This window comes from Trichosurus vulpecula, chromosome 5 (genome assembly GCF_011100635.1).
Source record: "Trichosurus vulpecula isolate mTriVul1 chromosome 5, mTriVul1.pri, whole genome shotgun sequence".
Classification (NCBI taxonomy): Eukaryota; Metazoa; Chordata; class Mammalia; order Diprotodontia; family Phalangeridae; genus Trichosurus; species Trichosurus vulpecula.
The window spans coordinates 250559696-250581548 of NC_050577.1; the positions used below are offsets into that span (position 1 = coordinate 250559696).

At 39.1% G+C, this 21853-nt stretch overlaps 1 protein-coding gene across 4 annotated transcripts in view; it reads right to left on the minus strand.

Annotated features, from left to right (window-relative positions):
- The window catches only part of CPSF6 (cleavage and polyadenylation specific factor 6), a 34904-nt gene extending 18718 nt beyond the window's left edge, over positions 1-16186 (minus strand). For all 4 annotated transcript variants that reach the window (XM_036759741.1, XM_036759740.1, XM_036759739.1 and 1 more), the window contains exons 1-3: positions 16047-16186; positions 6688-6897; positions 1560-1663 (exon numbers count right to left, since the gene is read on the minus strand). In XM_036759741.1, coding sequence (XP_036615636.1) covers positions 1560-1663; positions 6688-6897; positions 16047-16106 — 374 coding nt within the window. In that variant the 5' untranslated portion in view covers positions 16107-16186. The remainder of the gene's footprint in view (positions 1-1559; positions 1664-6687; positions 6898-16046) is intronic.
- Positions 16187-21853: the final 5667 nt, after the last annotated feature.

Consider the following 21853-nt stretch of genomic DNA (forward strand, 5'->3'; position numbering starts at 1 on the left):
TTTTGTACTGATATCCTCAGCACCCAGCACAGTGACTGGCACGTGGTGGATGCTTCATAAAGGTTCACATGATTTTGTCTGATGAATTGGTAAGGGGAAGAAATCACAGTGGCATGATGTTGGAAGGCAGGTAACAATAAGGATCAATAGTAGAACGGCAATTAGAAGAGAGGATGGATGTGACACAAATCTGAAATAGTTGGTGATTCACTGCAGAAGAAAGGTGAAAAGGAAGAATCAGAGGTGAAAACATTGCCAAGAAATATGGAGAGGGAGAAGATGGCCAAGGACAGAGTGTTAAGATGAATGAGCAATGGAAACAAAACATCTCATTTAAGAAGTAGGAGGAGGAGTGGTATATTATCTCTGAAGCCAAAGAAAGAATACCTAACGGGACAAGATGTTCAATAGTATCAAAAGGTGCAGAGAAGCCAAGGAAGATAAGGACTAAAAAAGACCATAGAGTTTGACAGTTAGGTCATTGATAACTAGTTTTATTATAGTGGTTAGAAGTTGAACTACAAGGATTTGTTAAAGAACAGGCAGTAATGAAGTAGAAAACTGTAAAAGGTTAGGGAAAGGTAGTAGGAATGTAGCTGTCTGGTCTAGAAGAATAAAGGGAAGTCTTCTCTTATGGACCTATGTTCTTTTTTGTAGTCTTGTTACACACACACACACACACACACACACACACACTCTCTCTCTCTCTCTCTCTCTCTCTCTCTCTCTTTCTCTCTCTCTCTCTCCCCGCCCCATTACTATACTACAATGTAAGCTTCATGAGAAGCATGGCCCTTGTCTTCATCTAGGCACCTCCAGTACCTCACACCAAGTTTTACACACCCAATACTCAAATATTTGGAGGGAATTTAATTGAATGCTATGCTTTTCCCCACACAAGTACATACTTGGCAAGTACTCCCCAGTGAAGGAGTTTCTATACCATTCCTTGGTACCTTTGGTGAGAGTGAAACAGAAAATGAAAACTCAAATCATTTAAAAAATTGACCCTTGAAACTGCTTAGAGTAAGAATGACACTGAAGAAAACAACAAAAAAAAAAAGTAGCTGTATTAGACCAAGTGTAAGTATAGGAAATCCTTGATAGAGATGACAATTGTGAAGGTGTTGAAAGGCTAAAATACAAGGTACCTCAAAGGGGAATATGCAAAGGCATGGAAAAAAACTTGAGCCTTTTTAATGCAGGATAGTGTGACCAAGAGAATAATAATCACAAACCCATGTTTACTCTCCTACCGTGAGACGAGTCTATTAGTAGAGAACGAGGTTTCTGTGGGCTTTTTTTAAGTGATATTCAAAAGACATCTTTACCATTTCACAATTAACAAAGATATACACAGAAAAACCATAGGATCCTCAAAATCAGGTTTCTGTTTCATTTTTTTCATTGTATTTAGAGTACATAGTTGGTGCTTAATAAATGTTTTTGGCTTATTTACAATACTTCACTTACTTGTCAATATGATTCAGTATTAACATCACTAGCTCAATGAAATATCATTAATACTATAGCAGGAAAAAGGCCAAAAAAATTCTTACCCCTTTGACTGGCCATTAGCACGGTTTTCAAAAAACTTAATCTCCAAAATATCATTTACTCCCAAAGAATGGACTGCTTCAGTTAAATCTTCATCAGTTGTCCACTGCAAGACATTAAATTTAAAATTCAGCCACAAAAATATATTCAAAGTTCCACTGCTTGTTGTAAAGAGTATTCTAAAACTTTATGTAAAAATAAATATTTACACTGATATTATTCTTTTACCACATGAAATTGTTTCTCTTCATGTATTTCACAAATATTAGTGAACTAAAGGACAAGAATGAGAAATTGCAAATAAACACAATTTTTTAGAATAGCATAAGCTCTACATTACATGGTAAACAGACTGACAAATACGATACTACTGTCAACAATGCTATGTTTTATACATATTAGTTGTGTGGGACAAGCCACACAAGCAGTATCATTTTTAAACATCCTCTTTCCTAATTGGTTAAAATACAGATTATACAAGTTTCCCCTTGCCCCCAAAGCATATAGCCTTTGAGTACAATCCTACAGACACATCATCTCTGTTTTTTAAGGACCATCCCAGCTAAGCAGAGATTTTGCGCCAATAAGCAATTAATAGATTCTTCATCGACAGCAACCTATGAAACGTAAATGTACTAGAGCTCCTGTGCAGTGACAGAGAAAGAGGGCAGTGGATGCTAACAATCAGTTTTCAGACAGCCTATCAACAGTAAGAGATTCTAAATATGAAATCATATATTAAATATGTCTACAAAACTGAAAGAATTGAATATTAATCTTGACATTCTTGCTAAAAATATAATGAAAAAATAGGCTGAAAAGATTGCTCACAGGTTCAGTTTGGAGAGGCAACTAAACGATGTGGCTTTGCTATGTAGCTAAAGACAAGAAGTATCATTTCACGAGACACTAGGCCATCTCATGCTGCAGTGCTGAACAAAAACCCTACTATGAAGTTAAAATTATAGCTTATGAACCATCAGAAGAGGAGTAAAAAAAATTCTATGAAAAATTCAAAAAGATACTCAAAATTATACTGATACAAGTACACGATTTAGATATAAAGGGTGTTACCGTAAGCAAATTATGGGAGCATATAATAGTTTACCTCTCAAATCTATGGATAAGGAAAGAATTTAGGACTAATCTAGGACTGAACAATTTGCCAGAAAAAACTGACAAACCTAAGCATACTCTTTTTTTTCCTCTTCCTTCCTTTTCAAGTTTTCTTCCACAAAATGACTAATATGGAAATGTTTTACATGACTGCATATGAATAACCTGTGTCAGATTACTTACTATCTAAGGGAGGGGGGAAGGGAGGAAAGGAGGGATAAAATTTGGAACTCAAAAATTAAAAATTGTTTTTACATGTAATTAAGGAAAAATATTATTTTTAAAAATTACATCAACACACACTTTGATACAAAGGTGGACCACAGAGAAAGAAGGTAAAAATGGTAGAAGATAGGACCAAGGAACACGAAATGATAGTACCTATTAGGTCATATCAAAGCCTCATGCCTATATAACATGCACCTATTTCAAGGGTCAGGAGGTAAAAGACATGGTCAGCATTAAATAGCACAAAAAAAAAATTCTATCTTAACAGAGAGAAAACAAATGATTAACCTGAGGCTCACTTCAAATTGGCTATCTGTATTTTGTTGTTCAATTGTTTCAATTGTGTCAAGACTCTTCATGACTCCGTTTGGGATTTTCTTGGCAAAGATACAGAAGTGGTTTACCATTTCCTTCTCCAGCTCATTTTACAGATGAGGAAACTGAGGCAAAGAGGGTTAAGTGACTTAGCCAGGGCCACACAGCTAGGAAATATCTGAGGCCAGACTTGAACTCAGGAAGGTAAGTCTTCCTGACTCCAGGCCAGGGACTCTATCCACTGTGCCACCTAGCTATCTATATATCCAGACTATTAACATTTTAGACTAATGATTAAAATTTCAAATAAAAATGAGAACACATGGCACATAACGGAAAAAAAATTTCAAGTTGATGTATTTAAATAAACTGCTGAGGCTGAAAAAGTGAAAATGGATAAGGAAACAGACACTGACCCAGACTATCACTATTTCCTACAAAAGATTAATCAATGTGTAAACAAACGTGAAAAATGAGGAGACCAAAAGCCTAGACAGCAATTCCCCCATTATCAGCTGATGTCCTTAAATATATCTTCCCCCACCCCCTTTTTGGAAAGGCAAAAAACTATGGGTATAAAACACTGCACCTCTTGTCATATGTAGCATAAGTATCCATTAGTTTCATTGAATTGGGTTTTTTTCAGTCATTATCTTTGTTACAAGGGAAGACTCAATGGCTTGGGATTATATTCAGAAATGAATATAACATAAAAGCAAAAAAAGACATAAATGAAAGTTTAACACACGACCTCCTTGACAAGAAGAGAATGGCTGTCGAGGATAACATCAATTTAGAACAACCTCATTTGTAAAAATCTTTTGAAGGAAGATGATGGAACAGTATAAGCTGGAACACTTCATAAAACACTAAGTGTTGAAAGGAAAAAGGATTTTACAGAAAGTTTGATTTGAGACCCAAATAAGCCAAATCAATCATTCCAAATGCAGTTAAGGATAAAACTGGAAGAACAAACTGATGAAAATTGAAAAAGATCTGTCACAATTCCTGTAAGAAATTTCTTATTCCATCAGTAACAATGGAAATACCATATATTGATTCCATTATAATCCTTGGGGGAAAAAAGATGGAACTCGAGAAAACAAAAAAGAAGCTGGATCAGATGAAGTATGCACAGAGGAAGTATAAAAAAAAGTGGCACAATTATGATCACAATTAGGTATGATCTGAAAATATCTTCAATATTGGAAGACTTTACAGCTTTGGGGACGGGGGAATCAAACATTACTACTACTATCACTACAAAAATCCTGAGCATATCAATAACTCCTGACTTATATGACTATTCATGTCTTAAAACATTTTTTATGACATTCCAAACATATATCAAGGTGTGAGAAACTAGACAGAAACAGGAAAGCTTTTGCAAATTATATTCTATAGCAGACCACATCTTTATATTCACTAAAATGTGGCAAATTTAAGATTCCTGTTTTCTTTTTTTAAGATCTAACAGTTATAATCATCTAATTATAAATATAAAGCACAGAATCAAATGCAAATATTTATTCATGTCATGGAATCTATCTACCACAGAATCGATTTTGAAGAAGGGTTCCCTTTGGATAGTGAGAATGCTCTAGGTGCTATTAGAGGACATTGTACAGGACATTTCAGAGATTCCTAAATGAGATCCCTAGTCCTAACTACCCACATAGAAAGAAAAGTGGATTAATAATGCCTGTTATCCAGATAGCCACAGAACTGGTCCACAAACATACATTCTGGGTGGCCAACACAGATGGACAATTAACTGGGCCCAGAACTGAACAGAAAGAACACAAGCTGGAATGAACTACAAAACCAGGTAACTTTCAATTACCCTAAATTTCTCCTCAAAATATTAATCGCACAATTTTTAACACCAACATTACAGCAACATTGACAATCATGGAATAAATGCTACAATCTCAGACAAATCGAAATTGCAGGTCACCCAAAGGACAACTGAGAGATTTACAGTGGGTATAGATAGGCAAGAGCAAACTACCATGACAAATAGAATGCACAAAGCAGAATACAGTTATTTAAAGAATTGTAACTAGCAAAAGAGTTGGGCCAGTCATATAATAAAAGACAAATACAGACTGATAATCTGAGTGGAGGCAATGCTACCCACTTGATATAAAGCATCTAGGTGGAAGGTCTCCAGAGCACTGGATGGACCCATATAGTGGATTTAAAGGACCTGAACAGAAGTCACCCAAAATGAGAAAGCAAGGGTGGGCTATAATTTGCACAAATAGAGGGAGTAATCATATCAATGAGATAAAGCTATTCACTTAAGTACACATATCTATATTTTTCCTTTTAAAAAAGAAAAAAATTAGAGGTATGGCTTATTTGAACCTACATGGAATTTCTAAAATGAAAGTAATCAGATATGAGGAAGGAAGTGGGAAGAAAACAGTATTCTAATCCTGATGCTTCCACTAACTAATCTTGGGCAAAACATTCAACGTGTCTGGACCTGTTTCCTCATCAGATGACTAGACTAGATGATGTCCTAAATCACTTTCGGTCATAAAGTTCCATAATTATACATTTTCAGACCTGGAAAATATAAAGCTTATTTAAAAGGCACAGCACACAATTTGGTTTATCAACAAAAATGTTTTATGAAACAAATGAATTATCTTATGAAACATTTTTTTCGTATCCTTAAAGTACAATAAGGTGAATCCAAATTAATAAAAACTAAGTGGAATATTTTTAAAACGAAATGCAGTTTTATAGAAATACATACCAATACAATATTTCTAATTAAAACATCCCAAGAACCTGCCTTTAGTTAAGTCTCTTCTACGATACCCAGTTGCACTTAAGAAAATGAAATGTAGTTTTATTATTTAAAAACATCCCTTTTAAACATGTTTATCAGAATCCCAGAGAACATCCAAATTTGGCAGCAAAACCTATGTCACTAGTGTATAATGACAATATTCCAATCAATAAAGAACTAGAAATCAAAGCCTCTCGGCCTGATTTTAAAATATACTTTGAAATCAGAAAGCCAAAAAAATATCATACCCTTTCCCTTCCTCTAAAGTTCCAAATCCTAAGAAATGAAGTGGATTTTTCAGAGTAGGAACGGAGTATTTGAGGTAAATTAAGAAGATATGAGAGGAGTAAAAAGGTAATTGCTTCATCTTTTAATTAAAAAAAAAAACACACACATACTCAAAATTCCTTGACCTGCACTTACATGAAGTCTCCTCTGGCTCAGGTTTAATTATCACAAATTAGTGGGAGTCTGAATTTATAAGCTTTTATCATGTATAGCAGTAATATCTCTCTACTCCTTCCCCCACCACTCTATTCACGAACAAAAAGCAGGGAAAAAAATTTAAGTAATTTCACATTTGTATTTTTAAAAAACTAAGAAATTGCAAGAAAATTTGAATGACACAAATTCAGAATCAATAAATAGCTGGTGTAGCAAGTACTTACCCATGTAAGATTTCCAATGTACAATGCAATTCTCTTTCCAGTATATGTATAGACAACATTTGGTGCTGATCCTTTACCCACATCATCGCCAACAGATGGTGGAAGGGCATCCATGTAATCGCGATCCTCTGGGGCATCTCCATTATTTGCAGATGGGGAGATGACATCATCATACAAATCTATCTGATCATGCCCACCATATTCAGCTTCCTGAGACACAGAAACAATGCTCTAGATTACATAATACTCAGAATACTACTAAAAAAGGTTGAAATACAAGGATATTGTATTTTTTTTTAATCTCACAGAAGACAGTCAAGGATCCAAATTTCTCAATACAAATGTTACCTCAACTTTATGGAATATAGATGTATTCATGAAAGATGCCTGTAAAGCAAAGTTCTGTATAATCAATCTTATTTTCCCATTGACTTCTATTATAAAATTGGAGATAAGTTCCTCTGGAAAAATTTGACATGAAAACAATAAAATACAAAAATAAAATTTTGGTACAATCATAGTCTAAAAAGTCGCAACACATGAATACAAAACAGATAAGCTAATTTAACATTTGAAACAATACATTGAAAGGGAAAACCCAACAATTGCAACCTCATACATCACTAAGATCCAGAACTCACAGCTTTTTTCAAACCCTCCTTAATGTTCTAAATAATTTCCTTTGCTGCTCAAATTCAGTCTCTTAGCTCTTTATGAAATTGCTGACTTCTACAAAAGAAAGGAAGGGAAGGGAAGAGATGTGGAAAAATTGGAAAGAAAATGATTTAAAATGTAGTAGTAGATGAAAAACTGGAGAAAGTAAACATGAAGTATAAGTAAAATTCTGTCACAATTGCCACAGATTAAACAAATGGTTATGAATGTGCCACTATAAGACTCATTTCCCAGTCAATAGAGAATTGATCTCTCTCTCTCTCACTGAAGTGGCAAAAGAGGAGTTGTGAACATAGACTACAGTAGTGGTTTAAGGCCACAGAGTAACCTGTTTACTGAGTACTTGGGGTTCATCTACCAGAGGCAGGAAAAAAATTCTGAGTTGGAAGAAACCATAGTCTAGTCTTGTTCCTTCATATTTTTCAAGTGAAGAAAGGTAGGAAAAAAATAATTTTAGTACTGAAAATCATGGGGAAAGGGCAAACATGTTCTTACAGAGGGGGAATAAAGAAAAAAATGCCACCAATAATTCTGTATTTGAAAGGGACTTGCAGTAAGTGCTAGCTAACCTCTGGCACTCACTATAAGTAATCAACCTCACTGAAATGGAAATAAAGTACCATAAATGCCCATTTTTCCTCACCCCTTCCTTCCTCTAAGATGCTAGAGTTTATGTATTTTTGTTTTTGTGGCAGTCAGATGCATTTTTTGAGATGGCAAGAAATCAGAGGAGATTAAAAGACAAATGCTGAACAAGAGAGCTGTAAAGATCTGAAGACACAGCTAACTTTTTCACTATTCTCCTACAGTGAAAACTACTCTGAGAAAAGCACATATAGTTACCAGTTCTAGAACACACAGCTACATGAAAAACTCCCAGAGAAACTTTTGGTACAGTGGTAGCCAAATCAACAAAACACTGCTAATATGGGTCTCCCAAAACATGGAAATGTCATTCAGAAATGTCACTGTAATGTCATTATAATAGGATTTTATCTTTAATGCAGAATATATTATGCACAACAAAGTGTCAAGTTAATCTTTATGTTAATATACCAAATCAGTTAACTGATAAATAGGAATTTTATGTAGTTTCTACATTTATGGGGCATACCTATAAATCCCTAATAAGGATCCTCTGAGCTCAATGGCATCCAGAGAATAAAGTGGCAGAAACTAAGACCCTAAATCACTGAATGATGTCACAATTTTATTTTGCTTGTACAGTAGCATAACAAAAAGACCACCCCAATAAAGTCTATATTTCTGCTATGCTGATAACTTGTAAATAAACAAAATAACATGCTCATATTTTTATCTATAGTAATAACAAAATTTGTGGGAATTTTGTTTTGAAGTTTCAGCACGAGCTGAAGCTTCCCATTTTGTAGTTGCAGCACAAGGGTTCCACACATGGAACAGGAAAGTGGGTCACAAGTTCGAACCTTCATTTTCAGATCATAAGAGGTTGAGGGCACTTTAAACTCTCTTGCAATCCGGCTCTTAACAGCAAGCAGAATTATTATTATTCAAAAGAAGTTGTGTCCCCATCCTCCTCTGCAGAAAGTATAACCACAACATAGGTCTAAGGGAGAGTAAAAAAGAATGCAATAGTTAATAGCAGGGGTAAAAATAAAGATATTTATGTTAATACTTTCACTTACAAAAAAATAGATTAACATGCCAAGCCACTTCTCTTTCATAAGTAATCATTGTCTATGAAAAAAGTAACAATGAGTAAACAGCAATTTGTAAACAAAACCACATTCTACACTAACCTGGTATTTTACAAGCCACTTACTATTTTTGTCCATCCTTGAATTTCTATGTTGACACCAACCCATCCTTCCATATTGATATGGTTCTACCAATACTAGGATCAGCCATTTTGTCTGGTAGTTGTACTGCTTCCAATTGGATGAAGCATGACGCTAATGAGACCACGGTCCTGGGTTTGATCTCCATGTAGCTAGAGCTTCATTTTGTTCCAAAGCCATAGATTGTACTCCTAGCCATGGCCAGCTGTTTCACAAATGTATGTCACTTGGATTCGTTGAGAAAATACGGATGAATGTGAACAAATTTATCACCATTACTGGAAAAGAACTCAAAGCATATGCCCTACTATAGCGTCAATTTTGTCAATCTTAAGGTCAGCCCGTACCACCTACCCAAACATCTATAGTATCCAACTTTCTATTACCATCTTGATGAATGCCGTTTCAGAAAAGCTTACATTCACACTCAAAAAAACTGTAAACTTACTCCTGGGTACAAAATGAGCCCTAAAACTTAGTTTAAAAATAACACAAAAGTTTTTCCAAATAAAAAGTGACAAGGCTCTACTACTCAACAGGTCTTATTTCTAATTATTATCCTTTAAGAATATTTTGTGACATTCAAAAACAAGCAAATATCACCATTTCTGTTCTCTAATAAAGGATTCAGACAATAAAATACTGGCCCATCTTAAATGCCTTTGTATATAAATGGAAACTGACATAGAAGCACCAACTATAAATTTAAGCTATTATTTCGTTGCTAGTAAGAATCAAGTGCATTTTTCTACTCTTCCATACTTGATGCTAATGTGTAAAGACCGGAAAATTTATTAAAGCACTACAAATCACTGATAAGACAAGTGTACACTCTGCAAGATCTAACAAGATTTGTTCCTATACTGGTAGATCTACACAATGCAAAGTTAGCGGAAACCCTTTAGAAAATAAAATGTAAAATATCACATACAAGTTTCCATGGGATATTGCTTTTGTGGACAGTTCATCCATTACAGTCAGCAAAAAGTAATGTAATTTTACATATAGAGCCATACAGAGCCAAGGTAGGGGTTGTACAATCCAACACTATTCTTGGTGGTCCTGCCACTCTGGTTAATGCTCGCTCTTCTATTTTTCTCTGATCTTTCATTCAGCCACCCACAAACCAACTGTCCCAAGGACATACAAACTACTATAACTGACCTTCAGCTAAAAAAAAATTTTTAATTAAGAAAAGGAAAATCAGGAAATTCTAAAGTAAAAGAACTTAATGTAGTCACTAGATTAGAAAGAATTATTTTAATAGCTAACATTTATATGACATTTTATAGTTAAAAGCAAGTTCTAGCCAGTTCTCATCTGATCAATCCTATGAGTTTGGTTAGAGATGGGAAAACCAGGCTCAGAGAGATTTAGTAACTTGCCCAAGGTCATACTACTTCTAAATAAATGGTGAAGCCAGAGCTTGAACCCAGGTCTTCTGGTATAGTGCTCTTCTACTATACTAGGGGTACACTGTTCTTTATCCCCTAAAACACATGACAGGATGGATAACTTAAAATATTCAGTAAAAGAATCATTTGTATTTAGCTTTAGAATACATTATGACTTTTACCTTCCCAACTATGCTCTCACTAGAAAAACTGAAATCCATTTTTAATCACTGCAAACATACCAACTTAATGGCAAGAAGTAATGAGTCTGTTACTAAAAATTTGCCAGAAAAAAACTAGACAAATCAGCAATGATAGAGATATACTTTGAAAAAAAAAATTAAGTACACGAACAGGAAAGAATTAGTAACAGTTTTTGTGTACAAGCTCTCCTAGACAGTTTTCAATGCATAAACCTTAGCCCAAGTAACATTGTCATTCTTATAAATTGAGCTGAAATCCTCATTTTATCTTCTAGGAACAATAAGCTCAGCAAGAATAAATTTATATCATGCAATAAAAATATTAAGAACAAGCAATTTAACTGAAGAACAGTAATAGTTTAAAAACATAATAGAAAACTTCCTTAACTTCCGTCAGCTAAACAAATAACATGAGCTGTTGGGTAAATGGAAGATGCAAAGTAGTCCCACATTGTAAAATAAAAGTGAGGAAGATAATTTGTCTAATCACTAGCTAAATGATGATTTTCTTTTTAAAGCTGGAAGTTGGGGCCCTAAGATCACAGAACTCAGACAGTCCCATGTAAACAAACAAAAAGAAACTAGTTTCACATTAGAACCTATTGAAGTCAGAAGATCCAGGTTCAAATCCTACTTGAGACACTTAATATTTGTCGACTTTTCTGTGCTTTAGCTTCCTCCTCTGTAAAATGAGGGTGTTGGACTCTGATCTCCAAGGTCTTTTCCAACTCCAAGTCTATGATCCTGTGACTCCATACTACACATAACATCAAGATGTCACACATCTACCAGGGTTGATTTTTACGTAGTTGAGGAAGAAGAATTGAGTCAAGATGCTCAATTATAAAATTAAAAATAAGTAAGTATAAATCCTGGCATGGACTGAAACTGCTTTAGCAGCTAGGATTCTAATGCTGTTCTCTTCCCGAAACCAAACACAGTGCATGTGTATGGTGGAGGGGGGTGGGGGCAGAGGATGTACTTGCCTCGAAAAAAGAAAAGTCCAAACGATTGCCTTCAAAAGAGTAACTGTTTCCAATTTGGTGGAACCTAGGAACCTCCAATTAAAAACACCAAGGGTGTTTTTGTTTTTGTTTTTTAAAGAAAGGTTTGTTTAGAAGGTGGGATTTCAGTTGAAACTTAGAAGCCAGGAGATGGATAATGTATTTTGTTCCATAGCACTTAATTGGGGAAGGGGGTAGGAGCTTGGGTTTTTGGGAGGTGGGGGTGTTTTTTTTTCCTTGGATTTTTTTTTAAGGATTTCTACAAAACAAAACAGCAGGGTCCCTTGTGCTTCCCTCCCCCTACCCCCATCTTTCCTCACTACTCTTAAATTCATCTGGTCAGTGAAGGAATTCTCTTCATCCTACACCCAAAGTACATTATATTAATAAGAAACTATCTAGCTTAACTTCTAATATATGCGCGATTATTCATCTTTTAAATATATGTAAAAGTTCACTTAAATTTTAACAGAATATAATTATATAGCAAATACAGAATTATCTCTCTGTACATTCAAACACTATACACTTTAAACGTACAGAAGCACACAGAAAGGGGAGGAGGGGGTAAAAATAGCAGAGGTCAGTGACATCCAGATTATAAAATCAAGGCTATCATTTAACCAAACTACAAACAAAAACAGTACCATCTGATTTCATCATTTTGAATCTCTAAAAATGACATTAGTAAAGTCATTTGAATGTAGGCTATCTGGTAGATGTTAAAAAAAAATTCTGAATCAAAAAAAAAAGTTGTCTGTAAAAGTAGTCAATGAAACCCATGAAATTTCTCTCACCCAGGCTGCAGGAAGATAATGAACATAATTACAGTACCAACTGGCATTACAAACAAAGGAAACATCCCTCCAGGATCAAGTCTGCAACAGCCTTGAAGTATTTCTGAGAAGTGAAGAAAACTGACAAAAGACTTGGCCACTAAATGATGCCCCAAGTATAGCTCCTCTGTGGGGAGGGAGCTCAAAGCCAAGGACAGAAACTCCTGTAAGGAAAAGTGAATAAAGATTATATTCATCCTGGCCTCCAGTCCTAAAGTATACCCAGGACTCAGAAAATACAGAACATTGCTCTTTTGGAAGAAACTGTCTGCTAGTAGTAGTTGTGCATCTAAAATCCTAAAAAAAAAAAAAAAAAAAAAAAGCTTTCACAGGTAGTTTTTGTGTGGTACTTAAAAGATGGTGTATTCTTATTAATAGCTTATTTTTTAATTAGATTTTTTTTTAATTTTTACAACACTTAGTTCTACATGTTCTTGAGTTTCAAATTTTCTTCCCTTCCTAAGAATAGTTTAGAGACACTTGGCATAAGCTTTAAGCAGAATGGATTTGCAATATAAACACTGCAAATATGCAAGTAAAAAGAACTATAGGTTCCCCCCCCCAAAAAGCTTTGGTATTCTATTTTTATATGATACTCCAATGTTGTGTACTCGCTAAAAATTTAAAGACATTTAAGTGGCATAACCGTAAGTACAACAAACTTTTAATAGAAACACTACAAACATCAATGGAGTCTATGACACAAAAAAAGGTTAAGAACCCTTGAAATAGAGTATTCCCTCCCCCAAAAAAGTTTGGTATCCTATTTTTTTATGGTACTCAAATATTATATTCTTATTAATAGTTCACAGACATTTAGTTGGCATAACCTTTAAGGACAACTTGCCATATTAATATTACACATTTTTAAAATCATTACGTTTGTGTGCATGTAAAAAGAATTAGAGGATCCAAAAAAGCTTTGGCATCCTATTTTTTGTGGTACTAGAAAGCTGTATTCTTACTAACAGCTTAAAGACACTTAACTGGTACAAACTTTGAGTATGTGCTTGAAATACAAACCACAAATAGCTAAAATATTTTTCGTCTTAAGGCGCTTTACAGCTTAATATTTGAAACATTTTTTGAAGCTTAAAATAGGAACACGTGGTGATTTTTGTCTTTCCTGGAACACTACCACAAGGTACACAAAAAATAAATCTTTAAGGAAAAACAAATTGATTTGTGTCAATTAACACAATCAATCATCCAGATTAAGAAAAAAAGAAATCAGCAAACACGGAAGGGTGAAAGTTTATAAAGTTCCTTTTTCCCAGGGAGAGAAAAAAAACAAACCCATCAGGTATGAAATTTCTTTGGAGTTTGGGATTAAAAGCAACCACCCTCAACGACAACCTCCCTCCCCCAATACAAGTTATCGAGCAAAATACATTATACAACTCCTGGCTTCTTCCGAATTTCAACTAAAACCCCACCTTCTACGAGAAATCCTTAAAAAAATATCCAAGGAAAAAAAAACACCCCCACCTCCCAAAAATCCAAGCTCCTACCCCCTTCCCCAATTAAGTGCTATGGAACAAAATACATTATCCATCTCCTGGCTTCTAAGTTTCAACTGAAATCCCACCTTCTAAACAAACCTTTCTTTAAAAAACAAAAACAAAACAAATAAAAAACCCACCACCACCCCCAAACATGTGCTATTGAGCAAAACACATTGAATCCACCTCCTGGCTTCTTTGAAGTTCCAATTAAAATCCCATCTTCCACCAAAAAAAATATATTTTTTTAAAAGAAACAAATCAAAAATCCTCATCTTAATATGGGTTATTGAACAAAACACAGCATCTACTTCATAGCTTCTTCTAAATTTCAACTAAAATCCCACCTATTTCCAAAGGAAGACTTTAAAAAAAAAACAAACACCCCCACCCCCACCCCCAACAAGTGTCACGAAGTAAAGCACCCCCTCTCCCTCCTGGCTTCTGCCCAGTCTCATCTAAAGCCCCACCTTCTACTGAAGCTTCCCGGGCCCCTCCAGCCTAAACTGGCCAGGGCCTTCCCGGGCGATGCTCTGCCTGCATCTCGTCTGCTCACAGTGTTTGCGTGGTATCTCCCGTTTAGACCGCAAGCTCCTCGAGGGCAGGGGCTGGGTTTAGCCCCCTTTGGGGGTATTTCCTTCAATAAGCATTTATGAAGCCGGGCACTAGAGGCAAAAGACGGCCCCCTCCCCCCAGGAGCTCCGAGCCTAAGCGGAGAGAGACCCTGGGCAGTCCCCGAAGTGGGCGCTTCCTTACCGGGGGCATCCTCCCGGCTCCCCGCACCAACAGCAAGGACAGACGTTTTGCAAAAGAATGTCCAACCCTCGGAATCAGAATCTCGGTTCTTCCCGAGACTCGGGGCCGGGGGGGATTGCGGGTCCCCCCTCGAGGCCAGGAACCTCCCCCCGCCCCCCTCGGCCTTTCTTTGTATTCCGCCACCCCCGCGCTAAGCCACAAAGCCCGCGGATCCGGGGCAGGCGCTTAATAAATGCGCAAGAAAATGAAATAAAATGAGTATTTTTTTAAGTAAATGCTCCCCGCCCCCCCTCTCCTCCAGGGGGGCGCCCACCCGCCACTCCAACGCTGGAAGAACCCGGGTCCGAAGCGGGGTGGTGGGGATTGGCGACCACAAAGCCTCCCAGGACCGAGCGGCGTCAATGGACGCGGTGCATTCAGACCCCGGGAGGTCGGGGTGGACATTTTAATTTCGAATTACGGCGTTACGTTGGGGTGTATATCGAGGGAGATGCAGAGGCTCTCTTTTCACTCTGCGTCCGATTGGCGCGCCCGGTCCTTCAGGTGTGAAGAAGGCATTCCCGCCCGGAGGCCGCCGCCTCCACCTCCCTGGCCAGGCCCCAGCTCGGCGGCGGCGGCGGCCAGGCCTCGGGGCCTGGGGAGGCGGCGCTGACGGAGCGGCCCGCGGCCCAAGCAGCAGGCGGGTTCTGGGGAGAGCGAGGCGCGAGGAGGGCACAAAGGGCCGCGAAACGGAGGCTTCCATGAGGCGAGGGGAGAGGAAGCGGGTGCCGGGGCGGGAGAGGAGCTGGTCCCCCCTCAAGGCCGAGCCGGGCAGGAGGGCGGGCCACGGCCGTCCAGCCCCTGCCCCCGCCCCCGGCGCACACGAGGCCCGGCCCCGCCGCCGCAGCAGCCGCCGCCGCTCGGGGCCTACGCCGAGGCGGGAAGCACCGGGACCCGGCCGTCGCCCACAATGGGGAGGTGGGGAAGGAGGAGCCGGAGCCGAGCAAGCCTAGAGGGCGACGCGGGGAGAAGGGAAGGGTGGGCAGAGAGCGGGAGAGGGAGGCCGGGAGCGGGGCGGCCCGAGAAGCTGGCCAAGGTGCAGCCCCCACAGCGGGCGGGCCCGGCCCCGCTGGCCTGCGCGCAGCCCGCTTCGGCCGCGCGGGCCTCGGGGGGAGGGGGTGGGCCGCACGTACCTGGTTGAACTCCTCGCCCACATCCGCGTAAATGTCTATGTGATCCACACCGTCCGCCATTTTCCCTCGGCTGCCGCTGCCGCCGCCGCCGCGGCCACCTACAAGCAGCTCGGTCCGCAGCAGCAGCAGCAGCAGCAAAAGCAGCAGCGGATCTAGCGGAGGGGGGAGGGGGGACCCATTGCGTCACTTCCGAGTGGGGAGGCGGGAGGGGTGGGCGCTGTGGGCGGCGGGAGCTGCAGCTATGGAGGCGCGCTGTGCGTGGGCCTGGGCTGCTGCTGCACAGAACAGGATGGGCGGGGGGGGGAGACCTTTTTTTTTTAATCCCTCTCCCCCCCCAAATAAGGCTCGAGCTTCTGGCCCCGCCGCCGGCGATACAGAGTGTGCTCCACACTAAGGCCTGTGAAAAGGATGACGGTCCGACACGTGGCACAGCCTTCGCTTCCTAATTATTTGCAATTAGAAGATGAATGTTTACGTTTATAATTTGGGAATCTCGTAGCATCTGAGGCCCCTTTCGCTTAACACCCACGTATCTACGTTTCCCTCCTAGTCCCACACCCGCTGCAGTTAATGCAGCTCCAGAAAAAGAAAGTGGTTGGAGTATTTGCATGCATACCGCATTCGGTTTTGCAGGCTGCATTTGCCTTTGCATCCTGCACGCCTTGCCTCGCCACTGTTTCCTCATTGCTTGACCCCTCCCCATCCCCCTTGCCTTACTCCTCATTCTTCCTCGTTTATGCTAACAATTGGCTGTTACATCTTCTCTACGGGGAAAAAAAAAAAAAACCGTGTACATGCTAACGTAAACGTGTTTAAAAGAAAAAAAAAAGTCTGCCAAGCCTTGAGCACTGCCCACATCTTCTAATTCTATAAAAACTGATGTCAAGGAACCTTCTTTCTTCTGTCTCTAATTATGTTCCCTTAAAGACTTGCTTTCCCTCCGCTATTCCTCTAGGAAGGTGAGATCTGGCAGAGCCTGCGAGGAAACTTTGGAAGAGAGGAAAACCATTTAGGAATTCATTTGGATTGAAAAAAGAAATCTATGAAAGACCTATTATTTGCTGTTGCGGTAGTCCAGGGTTGAGAGAAAAAAAGGAAAGATTCAAGATGGGTGAGATTTTGAAAACGTAATCGACACGGCTTAGAAATGTGGAGAAAGAAAAAGGAATAAAATACGTAGTTGTACCCACAGGATTGACGTTTATGATAATACCATTCTATGCATCATTTCCTAAAACAGGGAAGAAATTAATCTAGCCTTTCTCCAAATTTTGTTCTCTCTGTTGGAAAAAAAAACTGTATGAATATGTTAAGAAAGCTCACGAGATCCTACAAGAATTCTAGGAAAGGATATTAGGAATTAACCTAATCTAGCTGGTCATGATCATGACTTTGATTTAAATTTCAGTATGAGTTTTTAAATTTCCAGACTAAAGTGTGTTGTGTGTTCTTTAATTTGTGGGATTCTTATAATACTGTTGATGATTAGGGCAGGTTTAATTCTACCCCATTCATCCCTCTCCAACCCATCCATGCCCTCTGCACCTTGGGAGATTTTTTTTGTGCATAACCTCCTGTGAATCCTCCAGAGGGCCTCTATCCAAGGCAAGGGTTTGTTTGTTTGATTTTCTACATGTGCTATGTGCTGTTCAGACAGACCTTGATCTTCATCATGAGACCAACCCAGCTTCCTACCACTTTGCCAGATGCCATCTTTCATGCCCCTTCTTTCCATATGGGTACCAAGCATTGTCAACAGAGTATTACCTGGGCTCAAGTCTTGTCTCTGATACATACTATCTATGTGATCGGGTTTTTTTTACAAGCCATTTAACCTCTTGTTGTCCTATGTACCCTCATTTCACTTAAGCCTCTCTGTGACCAAAGAAACTCTTTAAGGAGACATTGGTAGAAGTAGTTTGGCTGGCAGGAACTGCTGATAGGAATGAATTATTTGTCATAATGAAATAATTTGTTGTGACTAAGAAAGAAGTACCTGTGCTATCCCTCTGTACTCCAAATTTTTATGCTTTTGAGATTAGGGTCTGATTCTAAACCATAGGGCATTCCCAGAGAGAGAGCATAAAACAGATGGGGTGGGGGGGGGGGGAACTCAACTTTTTTTAGAACATGGATTCCTTAGACCAGAGGTGGGGAACCTGTGGCCTTAAGGCTACATGTGACCCTCTAGGTCCTCAAGTGTGGCCCTTTGACTAAATCTAAACTTCACAGAACAAACCCTTTTATTAATGTAATGGGATTATTTATAATAATACTAACACTACTAATAAAAAAACATTATTATTTATTAAGGAGTTTTGTTCTATGAAGTTTGGATTCGGTCAAAGGGCCACACTTGAGGACCTAGAGTACATGTAGAGGACATGTAAAATTGAGGCTGCAGGTTCCCCATCCCTGCCTTAGATGTGTTTGTTGCCTTATGCCCATAACAAAAGAAAATGCTAAATTTCAATGAGAGGTTAATGAAAATAAAAATGTAGTTTTTGTTTCCCATCCACATCACAAGTACCCTGAAATTGATCAACCAACTCCTTGGCTGAGAGAGTGTATGTGTGTGAACATCGGGCTAAGAATCCTCGTGCAGAGGGAGAAGAGATAGTCCTCGACAGAATCCTTGGGTACAAATTTGGATGGATAAATGCTTTAAAAAAATTTTTTAATTCTGAATTTAACAAACACCAAAAAAGAGAATGTTTCCATCTATAATCAACCAGCAAACATTTTTTCTCAAGAACACATTGTAATGGCATAGGCAAAAGACACTATGTACATACAAGATACAGACACTGTAAACGAGAGAGAATCCCAGAAAAAAGGCACTAGTACTAGGCAGGGCACCCAAAAAAGGCCTCTTGAGGAAAGTGGAATTTAAGTTAAGTCTGGAAGGAAAGAAGGCAAATGAAGAGGAAGAGGAAGAGTTGGAGGTAAAGAGGAAGAGGAGGTGAAATGGAAGTAGAGCATTCCAGGCCTGGGGACGTATACCAGGAACAGCCAGGGTTACTGGATCACAGGGGACATGGAGGGGAGTAAAGTCTAAGAAGGCTGGAGAAGTAGGAAGAGGTCAGGCTGTGAAAGGTTTTAAAAGCCAAACAGGAGATTTTTTTTTTATTATTTGATCCTGGAGGTAATAGGGAGGTACTAGACTTTGTTAAATAGTGGAGAGGGAAGTAACACGGTCAGACCTATGCTTTAAGATCAGTTTGGCCACTGGGTAGAAAATGGGATGGAGTGGGGACAGAGGAGGCAGGAAGACTAACTACAAGGCTATTGCGATAGCCGAAACATAATTGAGGAAAAGTCGTATAAATGCAGAGAAGTAGACATATACGAGAGATGTCCTGAAAGTAGAAAAGACTTGGCGACAGATGTGGAGTAAGTACACGGGTGGATTTGAGGATGACACCAAAGTTGAGACCTTGGGTGAGTGGGCAGAGAATGGTGGTGCTCTCAAAAGTTGGGAGGAAGAGAGGGTTTTAGGGGAATAGAATGAGTTCAGTTTTGGACATGTCAAGTTGGATATATCTTTAGGATATCGATGTCGGGATGTCAAAAGCAATTGATAATTTGAGAGTGAAGTTCAGGAGAAAGTTTAGAGCTAAATATATAGATCTACAAATCAGTATAAAGATAATGATTGAACCCATGGGAGCTGATGAGATCACCCAGGTAAATCATACAGAGGGAGAAGAGGTCCCCAGACAGAGCCTTGGGGAAGGGACACCCATGATTAGTAGATGTGAGCAGAATGAAGATCCATCAAAGGAGCCTGAGAAGGAACAATCCCCATCTCCCACCAACTATGCTACTTTTAAACTTCATCATGCATTCATGCCCCTGGAAACTCATCTTTGAGAACTGTCATTATCTTGAAAGACAGAATCAGACCTTCTGACCTTAAGGCAGACCATGAGCTTCAAAACCTCCATTTAAGGAGGAAGCTTAGTCTTCTCTCCACTTCCCAGCAGCTGAACTGCTCTTGGACTTGTATGGGGTGGATAATTGTGAAGACTTCACAGGCTATGTCTAGTGGAGAGGTTCTGGGATCTGGCCTTGTAATTTTGGGAAGGCATGCCCTTCCCCCTCTCTCTCTCAGATGTTAGAAGATAATGAACTTCCTGTGAGCTGCTTGTTCTCTGATCCAGGAAGGGTCTGTCCTAGACTTTCAGACGCCACCCTGGCACTTGAGTTCTGATAGGGAAAAACCTGAACGAACCGGATCAATCTTGGTCCTCTGTGTAGTTTTCCCGCCTAGACTGTAAGCCCACCCACCCCAGCCAATGGTGAGAAGGGATAGAGGTGGGTGGGAATCTTTTTCATTAAGAGTATAAATTAAGGCAGGTTCTCTTTTACCTCGCTTCCTCCCTTATGGAGGTGTGCCCGAGTCTTGCAAGGTTTGTAGAATAAATTTACTTTGTTTCTCTTAAAGATGTCTCTCCTATTATTTAAAAATTCTGTCCCGTACAGACTTCTCCATCATGCCTTTGAGCCAGATACCTTCCCTTACCTTGCTGCTTTTCAAATTCTTTTTGTGTGTTGCCTTCTTCCATTAGATTTTAAGCTCCTTTAGGGCTGGAACTATCTTTTTATTTGTATCTCCAGCACTTAGCACAGTTTCTGGCTCATAGGAGGCACTCAATAAACGTTTATTGACTGATAGGTAGGAGAAGAACCAAGACAGTGGTGTCAAAACGTTCAGAAGAGAAAAAATTTCTTGAGGGTGATTAATAGTGTCATAGGCTGCAGAGGGGTCACTGAGAAAAGGCCATTACATCTGGCAGTTAAGAGGTCATTGATCACTTGGGAGAGAGGAGTTTCAGTTGAATGATGAAGTTGGAAGCTAGACCACAGAGGGTTTAAAAGAGGAGAAAAGAGAAAATGGATGTACCAGTTGCAGATAGTTTTCTCAAGGTTATTAGCTAAAAAAGAGAGGAGATAGGGTGAGAGGTAACAGAGGTGTTAGAATAAAGTAGGATAAACTTTGAGTTTTAAATTCTCTTCCTCTCTCCTACCTCTTCCCCATTCTTGAGAAGGTTAGCAATTTTGTCCTTCATTGTTGGGTTTGGGTTTTTGTTTGTTTGTTTGTTTTTTAAATGGGGGAGATGAGAGCAAGTTTGTAGGCAGCTAGGGAATATTCAATAGATAGTGAGAGATTGAAGATTTGGGATTAGAGAGGGGCCTATCTACAGGAGAACACAGGAAGGGATGGTATCAGGGATGCACATAGAGGGATTTGTTTTCCTTGACCGTATTTATTAACTATTAAGACTGTGTTTTCCCCTTTTTTTGAGGAGGGGAAGGGTTGGGGAAGAAAGGAAAACTTGTGATACTATTGTTAAAAAAAGCATAAAGCATGTTTTAAAACATAGAGAATAGAAGGAAGGTCAGAGGACGACACAAAAAAGCAATGAAAGTGATATGTTGAATTAATTATATAATTTTTTTAAAAAGTAATTTGGGTATAATGCTGTGTCATTTCCCATACAGTCTTCTTTTTATGCACTTAAATCCCTTGGCCTCTTGTTCTATCACAGTTCTATCTAAACAGGAGTGGGCTACCTCTTCATGAAAAATTGGGGTGAGGAGGCATATATCTGAGTAATGCGAGGTGAGGGAAGAAGATGGGGCTCTCATCAAATGAAGGATGAGTTGAGTTCCTCAGCTGAGAGGGTTAGGGAAAGAGGGTCCTTGGGAGATTTGAGGAGGGATGAGAAGGTTTGGGGCATGTAAAAAGATTGCCTCACTGCAGTGAGGGTCCAGTCAAGATTATATAAAATAAATTTGTGGTA